This window comes from Convolutriloba macropyga, chromosome 9, assembly GCF_964194025.1.
Source record: "Convolutriloba macropyga chromosome 9, txConMacr16.3, whole genome shotgun sequence".
Classification (NCBI taxonomy): domain Eukaryota; kingdom Metazoa; phylum Xenacoelomorpha; order Acoela; family Convolutidae; genus Convolutriloba; species Convolutriloba macropyga.
Genome location: NC_134476.1, coordinates 29,784,512 through 29,801,477, shown reverse-complemented (window position 1 = coordinate 29,801,477; position 16,966 = coordinate 29,784,512). Strand labels below are relative to the sequence as shown.

At 35.6% G+C, this 16,966-nt stretch overlaps 1 protein-coding gene across 2 annotated transcripts in view; it reads right to left on the bottom strand.

The window, feature by feature from the left end:
• Nucleotides 1-72: 72 nt before the first annotated feature.
• Nucleotides 73-16,966, bottom strand: part of LOC142345714 (uncharacterized) — a 65,097-nt gene continuing 48,203 nt past the window's right edge. Inside the window, exons 1-6 of one of the 2 annotated variants that reach the window (XM_075397982.1) lie at nucleotides 16,586-16,756; nucleotides 9,976-10,135; nucleotides 6,224-6,489; nucleotides 2,802-2,975; nucleotides 2,119-2,271; nucleotides 73-1,260 (exon numbers count right to left, since the gene is read on the bottom strand). In XM_075397982.1, the coding sequence (XP_075254097.1) occupies nucleotides 1,152-1,260; nucleotides 2,119-2,271; nucleotides 2,802-2,975; nucleotides 6,224-6,489; nucleotides 9,976-10,116 (843 nt within the window). In that variant the 5' untranslated portion in view covers nucleotides 10,117-10,135; nucleotides 16,586-16,756 and the 3' untranslated portion in view covers nucleotides 73-1,151. Of the gene's footprint in view, nucleotides 1,261-2,118; nucleotides 2,272-2,801; nucleotides 2,976-6,223; nucleotides 6,490-9,975; nucleotides 10,136-16,585; nucleotides 16,757-16,966 lie in introns of those variants that run through there. The other variant, XM_075397983.1, reaches the window with a different exon arrangement.

Sequence of the window (16,966 nt, the reverse complement as noted above, 5' to 3'; positions counted from 1 at the left end):
AGAATAAGAAATCACCTCTACAGATGAAAAGGCGAGCGCAACATCGGTGGACAACGACAGTCATAATTGAAAACAATTTGAATAAATTTGAATTTGCCAATTATTAAAATTGGTAGCAGCTCCAAATGAAAAAGGAAGGAATGATGAATAGGAGAGACTACTGATACTGATTGTTTCGCTTACTCCATTTATTAAGACAGCATCAACAATAATAGCATTAGTAGCAACAAACAGCACAAATGGTGAAGTAGCAACTGGACACTTCCTCAGATGCGAAGAGGATGAAGGTCCACATATTCAGTTGGGTTAGTTTTTTCATTAATTCCTATCCCGTCATCTAAATTTATGTTTTCTCAGGCCGGTGAACAACTTTTTGATCAAGCTGGCGTGAACAAGAGCAATCATAGCGGTGACAGAGCAAAAAGATTCGTTTTCAAGCGTATTTACTTTTTGATATTTGAAGTATATTTACATATTAATTTAATTGCAGACTCGGCAAACTTTCTGATACTTTTCCTCAAAATAAGATTCAAACTACCCAACTCTGAAGTTCTATTACCCAATATTTATTATTCTGACGTGCGGCGACTGTATGTTCAATTGAATCGCGTATTTATCAAATTAAACAATAATCGGTTTATTTGGTATGTCGATATATATTTCAAGATTACAATTCAATTCTAAGTAGTGTTTTAACTCACACAATGCGCGAGAGTCTCAGCGATAAGGTCACTGAATTAAAATTAGAACTAGCGCCAAGTTTTGTTCTTATGACCTGACCAATTATCAATAAATCGAATTAGTGAATTGTTAAATTTGCGTTTCGCTCAAACAGGACCACCGATTTTAATTTGCCCGGGCGCTTTTGGGCATGTCTAACTGTTCTTCGCGTAAAGATTTGAGTGTGACTTGGTTAAAGTGTGATGATCTTGACTGCACTTGGTTATCTGTTTATAAAAACTGCACCTGAAGATTATGATTGAGACATCAATTCCTCCGACTTCGACAATCCCACAGTTGCAATTGCCAAATTGTTGGTGACTGTATTTCCACACACGATAAGAGTAATAAATGCTGTTATGTTGTGATACTGTGATTGTTTTTGCACTGTTAAGGGAGGGCGCTATTTAAGGATTGAGTGTCTGGTCTGGCTAGTCTGTTTTGTACTGGTCCAGGGGACTCCGGCTCTTTTTGCCATCACCATCTTCCGACTTGGACTCGAACAGGAATGATACTGCACCGCTGACCATCTGTGAGAACCTGTCACATAAGGATAGTCATATCCGAGGAATCGGCAACTTACAGCTTCATCTTGCGATTTAAAAAATTACCCCCTCGAGCTGTGCTTCATTGGGCAGAAAACAGTTCGAGCAATTATGTGTGACACATTTACAAAAACTAGCATATTCGGAATATGTCAAGACATGAAACTCTAGACTAAGAAAAGTGAATTGGCAAAATACCCGAGAAAGAATAAGTGGAAATTTTTGTAACAACTATAATAAAAAATGGTTACATTTAAGAGACTCCGATTCAAGAAGGAAAGCGAAAACCGTGGAATGTCTAACCATTAGTTCAAAAAATGAGGAAAAGAGGAAACAGGACATAAAAAATCTCTTCAGCAAGGACCCTGTTTCTTTGAATTGGCCAGCTACCAAGTGCTGCCCCCCACCCCTACATCGTTGTGAGGCCCCGAAAATTGTACATAAACCCAGCAATTCTTAAACAGTTGTCCATAAATTCTGTTTCATGGGGCGCGCGGGACTTTCTAGATGCGCATATTTCTCGTTCAGATGAGAAACTTTTGAAAATTGTTTTCAATTTGATGCATGAAAATGTGCAATACAGCGCATACTATTTCACATAGTATTGCCATGTTTCACTTCAAATAAAACTATTAACGTGTTCTCTTGCATGATTCGCGTGCAACATTTGATTTCCGAAGACGCTATTTGCAGTTATATGAACACTTCAATCATGCATAATAAAAACCAACAACCATAGACATGAAAATTTTAAAGATCATAGCATGAATGTCTCAGAGTTCGTCGTGTATGGTGTGTGTGTGTGTGTATGTGTGATGTGTATATGTAATGTATGTAAGGTGTAGAGACAGACCAGTATAGGTTGAGAGTGGATATGGTGAGGAACATGAGTAGGAGTGGGAGTGTGAAGAGAGTCCTGTCTGTGCACTTGGCCACTGAGTTGTCCATCAGGTAGCAGTCCACGTAGATGTACAGGATGTAGGGCATAGGGATCAAACGACTTCCTCTGCAACACACATTCCCTCATCAATATTAACACACGCATCAAAAGAATTCACAACTTCCAACCTATTAAAATTGGATCCCTTTAAAGAAGTGCACTTTTTAAGACATGAATCATGTGAAGCCTATCACCCAACTTTCTTTGACGTGCTCCAAATTATTGTTCTTCGCGAAATCTTTCCCGGACCACAGTTTCCAGATAACTTGTTCTTGTAGAATTATTTGTTATTGTTCTTGGATATAGTATAATAAGATTAATTATAAATCAAGCACAAGACCGAAAAAAGGCATCATTCACTTGGTATCGAGTCGTTTAATTTCTAACGAGGAAAAATCATATCGTGGTATCTTATTGTACTTCTTCCTCTGCATCAAACGTGAACTGTTTTCGACATCCGGTGCGAAGTGTCTTGAGTGACACAAGCAGATTTTCAAAATTGCATACATAATATGCAATGGGCGCTCTTCTAATTAGACTAGACAAACATTTCAAAATTTCTTTTCATAATTTGTGGAAAAATATTGTTGACTCACATGAAACTGGCAATCCAAGAAGCACAGAGTACCACAAATAGGATTGAGTTGTCGAGAGAGTATCCAATGTGTTGTAGGAGGAACACTGCATTTGTGAATGGGTTCGACAGTTCCATGAAGATACTTCCCAGGTTCAACACTTGCAGGTTGTCTATTGGACGCCGAAGCAGAATACTGAAAGCAAACATTCACATAACCAACTAACGACTAGTGGGAGCTCGTTCGAGAGCAATTAATAAGGGAATCGCTTATGAGTTTAATAAACACTTGTTAATGAAAATTGATATGTACTCTTACGGTCACGAAATCAATGAAAAGCATTTTATGGAACATGTTTATGGAAAAATCAGATATACATGTTTGAGCTGCAGAGAAAAGACTAGATTGGCGAAGTTGAAAACAATAAAAGGGCTTTATTTCCCAAAGCAGACACAACAAAGAAACATAACAGACTAACATTGGACGGCTTTCTCTCAAACGACTGGCACTGGAATTGCTTTTGTAGTAGCTAGCTTAAGCATACTACAGGATGAGAGGGAGTGTAGGCGCAAGACAATAGGAAGGTGGGGCAAAAAAAGTGGGAAAAAGGAAAACGCCCCCAACTTCCCAAAAGAGGAGCAGATGAATGTGAAGTGGATTCGTACGGTATCAAAACTAAAACATAGCCGGCAGATTGCCAGAAAAAAGCCCCAATAGACGTTTGCGGCCTACCATGAATTGACACAACTAAAGAAATAAGATTGACAGATCGACCACCAGCTTTTTAATAGACCACTAGACTTTTTGGGTTAGATTCGGACTGTCATTTTTATTAGACACATTTGCTCTACAAGGAAACAGCCCTAATGGAGCGTTTTCAAAATTAATATTCGATACTAAAACTCAAGACTATTACTCAGGATTTAGGGCATATAAGTTTGGCACTACTTAGATGCACACTATTGACCTTTAATTAGTAAATGTTCATAAAATTTAAATTTCCATAAGTGAGTTCAGAAGACATTTTTTTGAGTGAGGTAAGTCACGCAATTGACCTAATAGCAGAAATGATGTCACGAACACAAATTATAACTGCAAAGCAGTAGAAGTCACTGAAGTTATCGAAAAAGTCAATTCCAAGAAGTCAGGTTAAGACCGAACAAAAATCTGTTAGACGAAGTAAAAAATCATAGCAGGACAAGTCCTGAAATAAAATTCAAAGAATTTTCATTGAGGAAACAAAAAATCAGACCTAGAACGGAATATGAGTGAATTGGGAAAACCATTCCTAAAATAAATCAGATTAAAAAAATAAAAACAACAGAAAATCATTGACAAAATGCCGCATGTGAACAAAATACCACTAACGAGAAATGTAATTTATTTCAAACAAAAAAACTAGGTCTAGAATGAACTATGAATGGATAGGGAAAACCACTTAGAAAAAAATCCGACCCAAAAATTAAAGTAAAATTGCCGCAAGTGATTAAAAAACACAAGCGAGAAAGCGAATTTTTGTTCAAACACCATTTTCTCAATCTACTTTAAAATTAGAGCGAAAAATTTTCCACTCGCCTTTTTCGCTCCACTTCCTGTTTCGGCGTGACCAAAATCACTACTCCAATTTGACTTCAAAAATCATGAAAATGTGTGAACAGATCTTAAAAAAAGACAGCGCCCCAATACAATTCAAATTCTTTGAATTGTAAAAAAAAAACTAGGAGCGCAATAATAGACGCCTGGAATTGCTGACGCTGCTATTAATCAAACGATCTGTTAAGCTTATCGTCCAAAAACAAGTCAAAATTCGAAATCAAAGATTTCAAGTCGTGAATAAACATACTTCAGCTAAAATGACCTGTAGAGAACTAACACTCGTCCTCAAGCCTTAGAAAGACCAGCATGACTAAAACGATTGCCACAAACATTGTGTGAGAAAGATTAAACCAACATAATAATGTCCTTGTAATGAGTTCAATTAAAAACAATCACAATTAGTTATGAAAATTAAAACATGCATTCTTAGGGCGGCAAAGTCAATGGAAAGCAATTTATCAAAATCTTTCGCCCAAACATGACAATAAAACATATACTCTTCTTCTGTTCATACAGAGAGCCATGAAACGTCTCAATATCAATACTACTGCTCTAGCAAAGAGTAGAAAGCAAAATATGTTGAAAACTCGTTGAGGACAAGCCGTCAATTGTCTATATTCACAGGTCTATGGTTTCATCGCGTGCTAGGCTACGAGTTCGCTGATATTTTTTCTCTGAAAATTGCCAATGAGTTCTCTCAAATATTTTTAGGCCTGGGTTATAGGCTATCAGTGACAACGTATCTAAACTCTTTGAGCTCTTTAATGTGAATCGTTGGCTCTCATGCAGCCACATGGTTATGTTCTCTTTCAGACGTTTGTACATTCATCTCTATAGCTTATGAAGACTACAATCAACAGACAAAATGACACTTTAATTTCTTAATCAGAAAATTACATGTATCAGATGTTTTGCTAAATGCATTTTTATGTTTTGCTTATCATGACTACTTCAAAGTAACTGTTCTTGTCGTGACCATACAGTCTATAGTTGTTTCGGACGCAGTCACTGTATTCTTTTGATGATATTGGGACATCAAAGTGGCATGAATCGAAAATCTTATGAACCTTGCATATTGGGATTACCATTTCTGCGGTCAATATTAGTTTAAAAAATTCGCTAACAGTTTCATTCGCAAAAAACATCAAACACAAATGATGATGCCAAGATGCAAGATTCTAACCAACTAATGTCGGACGAATTATTTTTGTTTTGAAGGACTGACACATGCGTTCGATTATACTTTATCCTGCTTCAGCCCGGGGTAATATCGGGTCATTATGTTTAAAAGGGGGCTCCAAATGTTATTCGAGCACATATAGGCCACTGTATAAAGATTTAAAGTGAAAAAAGGAAATCACTGTCGTCGCCATTTACATGTGACTTCTAGTAGGAAACTGCCGCGACTTCAGATGAGCTGCTAAAATCTGTCAATGAGAGCGCAATTACAATAAAAAAAGAGCAGGAGGTCAAGGACGATAGAAGTCACTCGAAAGGTCAAAATTTTCAGACAAAAATTTTGCTTAAGAAAGACAGACTACAATAATTGCCTGAAAAATCGTATGAGAGTGATTTAAAAAATGTGCCCAGATTTACAACGTTAATAAGACGGCATGGAATTTCATATTCGTGTACCGAATGACTGTTACCCCTTAAGAAATCAAAAAAAAAACAATGACATTTCAATGACCACTTGTTTTCAAAGCGTTTAAAAATTTTGCTTATTTTCAATGCATTCAAGTTTTCCAGAAGTAAATGAAGATTGTATAAAAACAGAAAAATTTTCAGATTTTACACGCGAAGATTGAACAACAAAATTGACAGTAAGACGTAGCAGGATGTAGTACCTAATAGCAATGATAGACACACAGTGATGAGCGATCCAGACTCTGATCTTGGAGGACAATCCCTCGTGCCAGATGCAGAACATCATGTGTGCCACTAGGTAGCAGAGTAGAATCTCACAGCCAGACTGGAACCATCCACTGTTGTGTGTTGTCTCCTGTCTGTGTAGAGACAAGCATGAACAGAGGGATACTAGAGAGGACATGATGAGTGACATTGTACACTCTGTGATATCGAACATCTTGTTAGGCCTCAACTGACCCAGACACTAAAATATTCATCAACATTCATACTTACTCATAAAACTCTTCTGAAAACTTTAAATCAGATGCATTTTATTATTCGCAGCATCTGCTATGACAAAGCATAACAAAAAATGTATTACAATGTTACATAATTTTGTTTGATCAAAACATCAAATAATTGAACTATTATATCGAGTTAGCCTGATATTTGTTGAAAAAATTAAGAAATTGTCATTTTGTCTCAAAGAACTTTGCGTTCATATAATTTTTCCGCACTTCATGACCAAAGATCGTCGGATAAAATGACAGCAAACAGCAGACAGGGGTGTGATGTTGATAGCGGCCAGTTTATGCTAAGGCTGTAGAAAACCAATTAGCGAAAAGTAAAAGGAAAACATATGGGAAATTCGTCAAAATCCGAAATTCTGTTGGAGAATGTCTTCAAACATCAGAGACATAAAATCACTGAAACGAGCCACTAAACTAAAACGTTTCGCCTAATCAGAAAGGTAGTGAGAACTGTCATTTCAGGGACAAAACAACAAGACGGTAAAAAAAGAAGCAGACACGAACAGAACGATATTTTCTGAAAACTAATGGTCGCGAAAACATCAAGATCATCACTCGATTTCAATTTATTTCGGTTTAATTACAACGCCAGCGGGAACTTTCATTGACAGTTTTTGATAGATACAACCTCCGACAATAACCACAAAAACGGCCAAATTTTCAACAAAAACGCTGTGTACTTGTTGTTATAAACCTTCGATTTGAACTGAAACCAATAAAGGGAATCAATTATCTCTAATTAGAAAATCAATGAGGTTTGTATTTTTAATGAGACTAATTGACAACACCAAGAATTACTACACCAGTAGGAAAATTTTGAGAAAACAAATGCTTTTTAAGTAATATGAATCATTAGCTGCTCTTTGTGTTGTGGTCTTCAAACAACTGCAACATTTGATCATATGCACAAATTTTTAAAGCACCTATAAAAAAGTCAAGAAAAACAGGAAAAACATAAATAAAATTTCAGCGAAATCAATGAATTCTTTGCAAAGAACGCAAAATTTGTGCAAGTGACTTTTCATATTCAAATTCAAAAACTCTTTGAAAAAAATTATGCCAAAAAATAAAAATCCACCTTGAAAATGCAAAACGCCCCCTCCCCCTGAGTTCTAAATTGAATGAAATGTAAACATAGCTGGTATATTGGCAGGAAACCAGAAAATAGCTGCAATAGATTTGTAGACCTTTAGCCTGAAAATACCACAAAATATTCACGGTAGATTAACGGAAAATAGCCGCCATTGATTCCCATAACTCCTATTGGGATTGAAAGAAGAGAAAAATGGAAACTGATTGATGTAAGAAAACTTCTTTAATGTGCAAAATATATTGATACAGGGGCTAGTATCAACACCAATAAGCATTCGAGATGGTAACTAAGACTTCTAGAAACAAACTTCAAGCAGCAGACATCTAAAATTGGTCTTTATGGGTTTATCCCAATTTTAATTCTGTTTACGTGTTTTGACACTGATTCTGTTCATTTTAGATTGCTATGCTGCGCAACTGCCGTTTAAAAATGAGCGAACAAAACTAGCGTAGAGAAGTCAGAAAGATTTCACTTAAGACGTTGAAAAAGCGGCATAATGAGGCTGCAAAACAAAGATTTATCCGACAAAAAAGAGCGAAAATAATATCCTGCTAAGAAGTTGAAGGCGACTTTTTTCACGAGAAGTGAAAAAATCGGAAAATCGGTTTTCTACTCCTTCCAATGTTTTTTAATTGATTTAGAACTGTGTTCTGTAAAGCTGACCTCTAATAACCTAATGAATTAGGTTGATATATCTTTAGTAAACCAAAAGCCCTACAATTAAAGTAAGCAAAATTGAATGGAAAGAAAAGTGATTTTGTGATTGAAGTAAGTCGCGTGTGACCAAAAACATTCAAGCAAATGAACAAAAAATTCACTCTATTAAGTGGGAAACATGACGTACGCCAGGCACTCAATTCAGTAAAAAAAATTGCATGAAAGAATGATTATTTTGAAGTGGGAGCAACGTCATATAGTTCTAAACACAATCTTGACGACCAATTTGAAATTGAAAAGAAGACCAATAACAGCTCCATTCAGCTGTTGCTATTGCAGCCATTTCGCAAAGTAGAAACATACCCGGCAGATTGCCGGAAATTAGCCGCCGTTGATTCCAATAAGCATGATTGGGATTGAAAGAATAGAAGATATTAAAAAAAGATTTTTGTACAAAAACATTTTTTAAGTCCGATTTATTTTGATGGCATTTCGTAGTTCAACATAACGTACTTCTGTTTCTTAGAGAGAGGCTACAGGGGCTACTATCAATACCAATAAGCATTAGAGATGGTTACTAAGACTTATAGGAACGACGTTCAAAGAACGGGCATCTAAAAATTGGGCTTTATGGGTTTATCCCGTTTCTACTTCTGACTTCAACTTTTTATACTGACTCGGTTCATTTTGAATTGCTTTGCTGAGCAACTGATGCTCAAAATCACTTTTAGCAGAATGAGAGAAGAGAGAAACTAGCATAGAGAAGTCAAAAAGATATCACGCAAAATGTTGAAAAAGCGGCAAAATGAGGTAAAGCGAAACATTTTTTTATTCGACGAAGTTTAAAAAAAATAGGAGCGCTATAATAGCCGGCTGAGAAGATGAGGGCGGCTATTAAAAAGCAAATACAAAAACAGAGAGCAGTGAAGAAGTTTTTGAAGTTCCCAAAGAAGGGCGGAGCTATAGAAACAGTAATAGTTGCCGGCAAAGATCCCTAAAGACAAAATTGACGTAAAACTCAAAATGTAACCACATGACTGCAACATACAAAAAGTGAGCAAAATAAGTTTAATTGGCACACATTGGGACGTAGAAACCAATAAAAACATTATTCACCCGTTTATTTAAAACTTGCGGATGGTGAATACTAGAAGTTAGATGTTACCGGTATAGAAATTACCGGTATCATTGGTCTTATTAAACATAGATTGTCTGGGTTTTTTAATTTCAAAATTTAATTTCAATTTTTTTTAATTTCAAAGCAGTTATGAAAGTTTATATTTTTGTGAAAATACAGCTTTGCGTACACGTTTCAATGACGTAACTTTTAATGGCCAGAAAAAGATTCCTAATTATTTTAATGAGATTTCATCAAAAGTTTATAAAAATTATCATTATTTGGCAAAATGAATAATTTGACAAGAATTCAGCCACTGTGAGCTAAATTTTTAATTTAGACATCCATTAACAGTAAAAGCTTGAATTTGAGTCAATTTATAACCGTTGTTCTGAAACTCATTTCGTTTTTGTCAGAAAAAGATGACAAGTCATAATAAAATTTTTTTGAGTGGCACAGCCACGCTTTATTATTGCATTTAGTTGGAGGAAAAATTGACAACTATTAAAGTTCCATAAAATGTAAATGAAATAGTTTCGACAGGATATGGTTGCAAAAATCATGTGAACTCACTTTTCTGACGCAGAATGGAATGAGGCAGAACTGGAGAAGGATACAGAATGCACCAAAGGTCACCATCCTCGTTTCCACACCACTTCCACCACCAGACACATTGCCACTCTCAATCGATGATGCTCCTTCGCTCATTGTCATTATAGCCACCACAACACCACTACCGATAACCCACAATATTTAACAAGTACCAGTTAGGAAACGAATAAATTAAATCAAACCCACTCGAGATACTAATTAAAATTCCGCTCCAGGAAAACTACTGAGTAAAATTAAGATTAGTCGTCAAATGAGTACTATCTAAGGATTTCACAACGATTCCTTCAAAGCAGTCGGTCGATTATCAGGTCGACTTCTAAACGCGTGATCTTATTCACAATTTGGGTCGTTTCGGGTGTTGAGCAAAAGTTTCCTTTTATAGTCGCCTGATCGTTACCCTATTTTTATAAGTTTCTCCGGGCTTGTTGCTTTGTTAAATTGGATCGTAAACAAACGTGCTGTAAAGGCCAGTTTATAGCAGGTAGACAGGGAATATTAAAGATCTTCTAGGTTTGCACTAAATTGAAACTTGGTTCAATTTTGATCATACGATACCATCAACAATTCCAAGAAAAGTCATTCAAATCCTCTGCTTTTCTGAACCAATAACTTTAGTCATATAAAGAAAATATTAAAACCACTAACTTGATTAAATAAAAATAAGACAACAATAACAACTGAAAGACAACAGTTGTCCTTGTAATTAATTCACGCCCCTTTCAATTAATTTTAAAAGTCGAGCTCCGTTTACAAGTCAAGCAGCTGACTTTTCGTGACACGCTTTAATTCGTAAATTGGAATTAATTTTGTAAACAACTTCTGCGTTCGAAAAGGCGCAGCCAAGCAAACAAATTTCGGGAACTAATGTGACCTCTATAAAATGAAAAGAACACGGTTAATGTTAGAGTTAAATACGATGACGATGGTAGCTTATAAAAGCAACCAAGTAAACAACGAAGCGGGGTGAACAAATTTGTTTTCCAAATGGCTCTATGACTTCTTACGCGTTGGTAGAAGGCACTCTAAATGGTAGTCAAATTCAATGTTTTATACGCTTTTCAAACTTGTCTCACTTTTAGAGCACAGTTAAACTTAATAGAGCTTGTCTTCTAAAAAAAAAGTTAAGTGACTCAGCAAAAAATTGTAACTTAACGAAAAACTTAATGCTGAGCTCTGCTGCTCAACTTGATCAAAAATGGTGATTAGCTTTTCAAAAAGAAATCGATCGGATTACAAAAATGTAACAAAAACCATTAACTAGAGCAATTAAGAGCTAGTTAGTGCTGGTTAAGTAACGCTGGTATTGATTGGTTAGAAGTAATAACCTCCTCTTATGCAAATGGTACCAATATTAACCCAGGTATATATTGAAAATACATTGACTATATACATTTCGCGGAATAAGAAAGACAATTTCAACCAGCTAAAAAGCATCAAATACGCATTTGTGAAATGTACAAAAGCCGCGTGAAATGTGAAAAAGTGAGCGCTATGTATGGAAAAGGTATGAACAAATTGAGGGGAAAATCGGGAACAAAAAATTCAAGCAGAGAAGATAAATTTAAACAGATAATCCCCCCTCATTCTGTGCTTTCCCTCCCTGCAATGTATTAGGTGCCATTCCTTTTCTTCATTCACGAACACAATTTCTTCTGTGAAGTAAACATAGCGAGTGAAATAACCAAGGTTACTTCTTAAAACCTTTCAAGCCTTCGATTCAAAGCCAAGGAAATGATCGCTATAAGGTAAAAGTGAATATATAAGTTGAATAATAGCAGTATTTTTAGTAAAATATTCTTTATTCCTGAGAAGAAAAAAAAACAATGGAAGAAGCGAAGCGTCTATTTCAGCCCAGCTTCTAAAAATGAAAGACTTGAATACTAATTTTATGGGCAACTTTTCAGCCCTTTTGTGAACCTATGCACAACAAGGAGAATTACGAAGTACTTTGTTGTAGTTATGTTAACGTATAATATCAAAATGTCCCTTGGAAAGCAGGACAAAATTTGAAATACTCCTTGTGAAATGATAATTTAGTTATTATAACTAGTTATAATAACTGTAGCTATTATTATCATTTATAACTAGCCACTAAACCACCAACACTCCTTGGTCACAAACTGTGAATTTGACAAGCGTGCACCACTCAAATGAAGGCAACGTTTCATTTCAAGTCAAATAAACTCACAAACTAACCGACAAACAGTTCTAGAATAATTTTATTTTATTACATAAAAACAAGGAGTATAGTGAGGTTCAAGCTTGTCTATGTGTATGAGTATTCTAAAGTGAACATTTTGTTGATAAACACTTAAATAAATGCAAAAGGAACAAAAGCAACGCCAGATACAATGGGAATAAATAGTTGTTAAAACGGGGGGGGGGGGGGGGGGGGTATTTAAGTGATATGCTTGTATATAATATATACGCACACTCACATTTTCACATGTATTAGGACACAGCCGGGGGAAAATAAGTATTTTTTAATTCAACAATAGCATGAATATAATGTACAACAAAAAAAAAACAAAGCATGCGTGTGTGTGTGTGAGTGGAAAAGAAATTAATGGTTTATTGGCTAGCTGAACAAAAGCAAACGCTTCTAAAAATCGCCCGAGAGATATCAACTAAGACTATGATCTAGTCCAGTTAGAAATGACAGCTTTTTTGTTAGTTTGGATACATTTGAGTAAACACAATTCCAATCTCAATCCCCAAATCGCTTAGTTAATTCTAGATTTATTCAACTCCTTGCTTTGTGGAAAATCACCACTTGGAAAATCTTACATTCTCAACTGCCAGCCATTTCTACCCAATTCAATGGCTTCAAAAGAGTGCAAAAATAACCCGGGGATTCTGAAATTTTGAGTGATAATTTATGATCTAAAATCTATTTGGGGAAATCAAATCAATTGAACGCTTGTTCTTTCGTTTAAATCACATAATCAAAAAGTCTGAACCAAAAGAGCTAAATTAGATTGCTTCTGATGCAACGCAATCGAAGTCTTCTCGGGTTCCAAAAGCGTAAATTGTTAAATACGCTTAAAAAACCTTGAAGCATGAAAATTAGAGAGAAAACAAAAAAGTAAAAACAAGACAAAGAACGAGCTCACAAAATTATCAGTCGAAACAGTACACTCAAATGAGATGTTTTTGAAAGCAAAAGCATTTACTGATTAAGACATTTAAGTTCAACTTCAACAACAAATGTTGCTTATACCATTTTCTGCTAATTCTGATTGAAGCAGCAAGAAGGAAGCTTCTGAGATCAAAAGGCACCCCATTTCTCAGATTTAACAAATAAGTTTCCAAACACATTTAAAGAGGAGCCAAATTGAAATACCGAAGTACAACAACTTCTGTCATTTCAGTCAACCTCTCCTTGTTATATCTTATTGGATAACTTCTAAAGAACTTAAGTTCCCCATTTGGTAGCTTAAATAGTACAGATAGCAACTAATCCACAAAATTCCCTCTTTGTGATACGGTGAAGACGGAGTACAAAATGGACCGATTGTCTGATTGAAGGATTTTTTAAATACTTTTAATCCTAAGTTGCTTTCAGAAATACCAAAATATTACGGTACAAATACCGCAGAAATCTGAAAGTTTGGTTACAAGCATTTGCACTTTATCACTACAAGACAAAGTTCTGATATCTCAAACATACGCTTCAAATTTTTGTCTTCAATTCGGAAAAGATCTTTGCAAAAGATGCAATGAACTATTTTTCTGACTACAAACACGAAGAAAAATCTTGCAGCTCAGTCGTCGAAAAAAAGTGCTTAATCGTTTATTTAATTGCTAGAAAACAAATTTCACCAAATCACTGTAATTTTTGAATGGTCTGATGGATTTTGCTAGTTTCCTTTCCCAATTATAAATTAAAACATGCCATTAGAAACAAAGAAAACAATATAAACTCATTGTGAAAACTCACTTGATATGCTCGAAACTTCTTCTTTCAAGACAACATAAACAAAAATATTTAATTTCGGAGAATGAATTCTGAATGTACGCGGTTTTCTTAGGAACCTTTTCCAAGCGCCTTTTTTACACCTTGCGGGTCAACGATGATCGACTAAAACTTCGTTACCAAGTAAACGAAAAAGAGATTGATTCATGTTGATTTTCTTTCAAAATCAAAATCAACATAAATTAAACTCTTTGTCGTGTACTTTGTGGCGAGGACCTAATGGATCATCGTTGACCCGCAAGTTGTAAGAAAAAGCATTTGGAAAAGGTTTCTAAGAAAACCGCGTACAATCAGAATTACCCCCGCAATAATATAAATATCACATCTTACGCTCATGAGATCACCTTATATATGACCCACAGGTTGAAAATTACGTGACATGATAACTCCATGCCTAAGTACTTTACACGACTGGCTAGAGTAAAAAAAGCTTAAGTTATCAGCTGAAAAAACAGGTGCAACTGTGTTCACAACATGCAGCAAGGAGGCCAAGTTTGACCAACACCTTACTATCAACAAATCACCAATACCAGTGAAGTCCAAAGTCAAGGTACTAGGTGTTACCTTTGATAGTATGCTCAATTTTGGAAAACAACTAAGAAGCAACAAAGAGAAATTCCAAAAGCGCACTAACATACCCAAAAAGATTGCTGGTAGCCACTCGGTCGAAGCGTCCTGAACTACGGTGCTCCAAATTGGGCTTCCACAATCAGTAATACAAACAGAAACCACCTGCAAACGCAATAAAAAACTGCTCTTCGCACAATTACTGGCTGTCTAGAAACGTCCGACATCAATGACTTAAAAGATGAGTGTGAAATGCTGCCTGTCAAAGCTCACACAAAAATATTAGCAGAGCAATTTCTAGTCAGCAGTTATCAGAGCCATCGTCCTGATCAAAAAACAACCTATTCAATCGCTTTCGCCCCCATGAGACCAACACTAAATGATACTTGAAGGGACCGCGCGAAACAACACACAAAAAATAAAGAGGAATCAAATCGCAAGGAATACAAAAATGAGCTCTAAAGTATCCATCGACACAGGGTCCATACTCAGTTCAATAAAGACAGCAAGCAACTAGGTACACCTTCACCAAAGATAGCACAACAAGAGCAAACGCCGCCTCGAATTGCACGTTTCCGATTAGCACAACTGAGAATTGGATACTGTCCCTAAACTGCTACTCTACTGTGCTAAACTCTTGAGTAGGATTTGAGACAATCTTGAGTAGGATCTGTGACAATGTTGAGTAGGATCTGTGACAATGTTGACAAATGCTGTCCCAAATGTGATGTAGCACAATATGACGTCAACCACATTTTCAGCTGCAGTAAGAACACCACGACCCTGAAAGTGATTGACCTGTCGGAAATACCAGTAGAAATAGCCAGATGGCTGGACTTAAACCATGTTCTACACGACCACACTTTACAGAACAATCCACCTTCCTTGCCCCCTTTCCCCGATGTTGACGATGTCCCTCCTACTTTCCCTAACCCGGGGACCACATGTCATTCACCATGACGTAAATGCAGAAGGGTGGCCGCACTGCAAGCAAGTTGTGGATAACCAGTCACATACTATTAATATATGTATTATTATTATGATACAAATGCAACTAGGGTACCAGTTAAAACGACAATAAGCGCCTGTATCCCGCCAAAATTATCTGCGAATTGCAGCTCTGTGCGACGGCTACAACAGCAATATTTATGTTGATTTGCATTTTAAATCAAATTATAAATCTAGCATAGGAACTACTTCTGAATATTTTTGACGAAGATATCGCTTATGGATTTGAAATATCAAATTTTGTTAGAAAAATTACTTATTGACTGTGGAAATTATTAAAAATCTTATACATGTAACTTCATACATGTCAAACATGTAACTTCACGAATATAATCAAATATTAAACATTTACAAGTTAATTCATATCATCAAAATCATTTAGTATTATTTGTAAAAAAAAATTAAGGATAATTCATTTATAAGTATAATTATAGGTATAAGTATTACTCACGAATAAGTTAAGACATAAATGATCTCAACTTTCTTCAGGCAAAATATCAACTTTGATCGAAAGATCCAGACATTGATAAAATTTTCTGTACATAGAACAAACTTATATGCTGAAGTCTATTTGTCGGTTCATATACTGTAGATTTTTCATAATATCGTAAGTCATAGGTCAATTATCAGACAATCGCTCGACAAAGTAAAAAAGACTAGAAATTTTACAAATAATCATGATATACGAAAGGAATAAATTGAGACTAATTTGCAACTAAGGCTTCTCCAAGTTTTACTTGATGATGTCTGACGTTTCTATAAGTAGGTTGACGTAGTCTTTTTTTTCTAATGCTCCATATATAGCGCTCAGATTGGCTGTGAGTGCAACTCTTGATAACAATGAGTCTCATAAAGGGAGATAAATCAGAACTTTACATAAAGAGTGTAATATGCAAAAGAAAGCCTCCTTGTCTGCTCCAAAAAATCTTCAAACCTTTATATACATTTATCAATAATAAAAATGGTCAAATATATTCCTCTGAGCTCTCCAACAAAACGAATGTCTCAAAAGCTGCTTACCATTCCAATAATGCTTGTTCTGCGAGTAGCTGTGACGTTGTATGGATAAACAAAGACAACGTTCAAATATCCGATATATATTAATAATAAATTAAGCATTTCAGAGCAAACATGTCAAATATTTGAATTATCTTTAACTGAAATAGTATTCAGACAAAGGCACACTATAGTGTACTTCAGCTATTCAAGCAATTCCATGTCTTATTAGCAACAAGCATGGTCATAACAAAGCTAACAGAAGCTAGACCACTAAGGTCATAAACAGACAGTTTTGCGACAAACTTTCGCACGAAACTATTTTACACATTATTTAGTAGTTACCGAGTAACTAAGAGGATTATGATAAAATGTCTGAAAAGCGCTGCTGTTCATTTTGAAGTT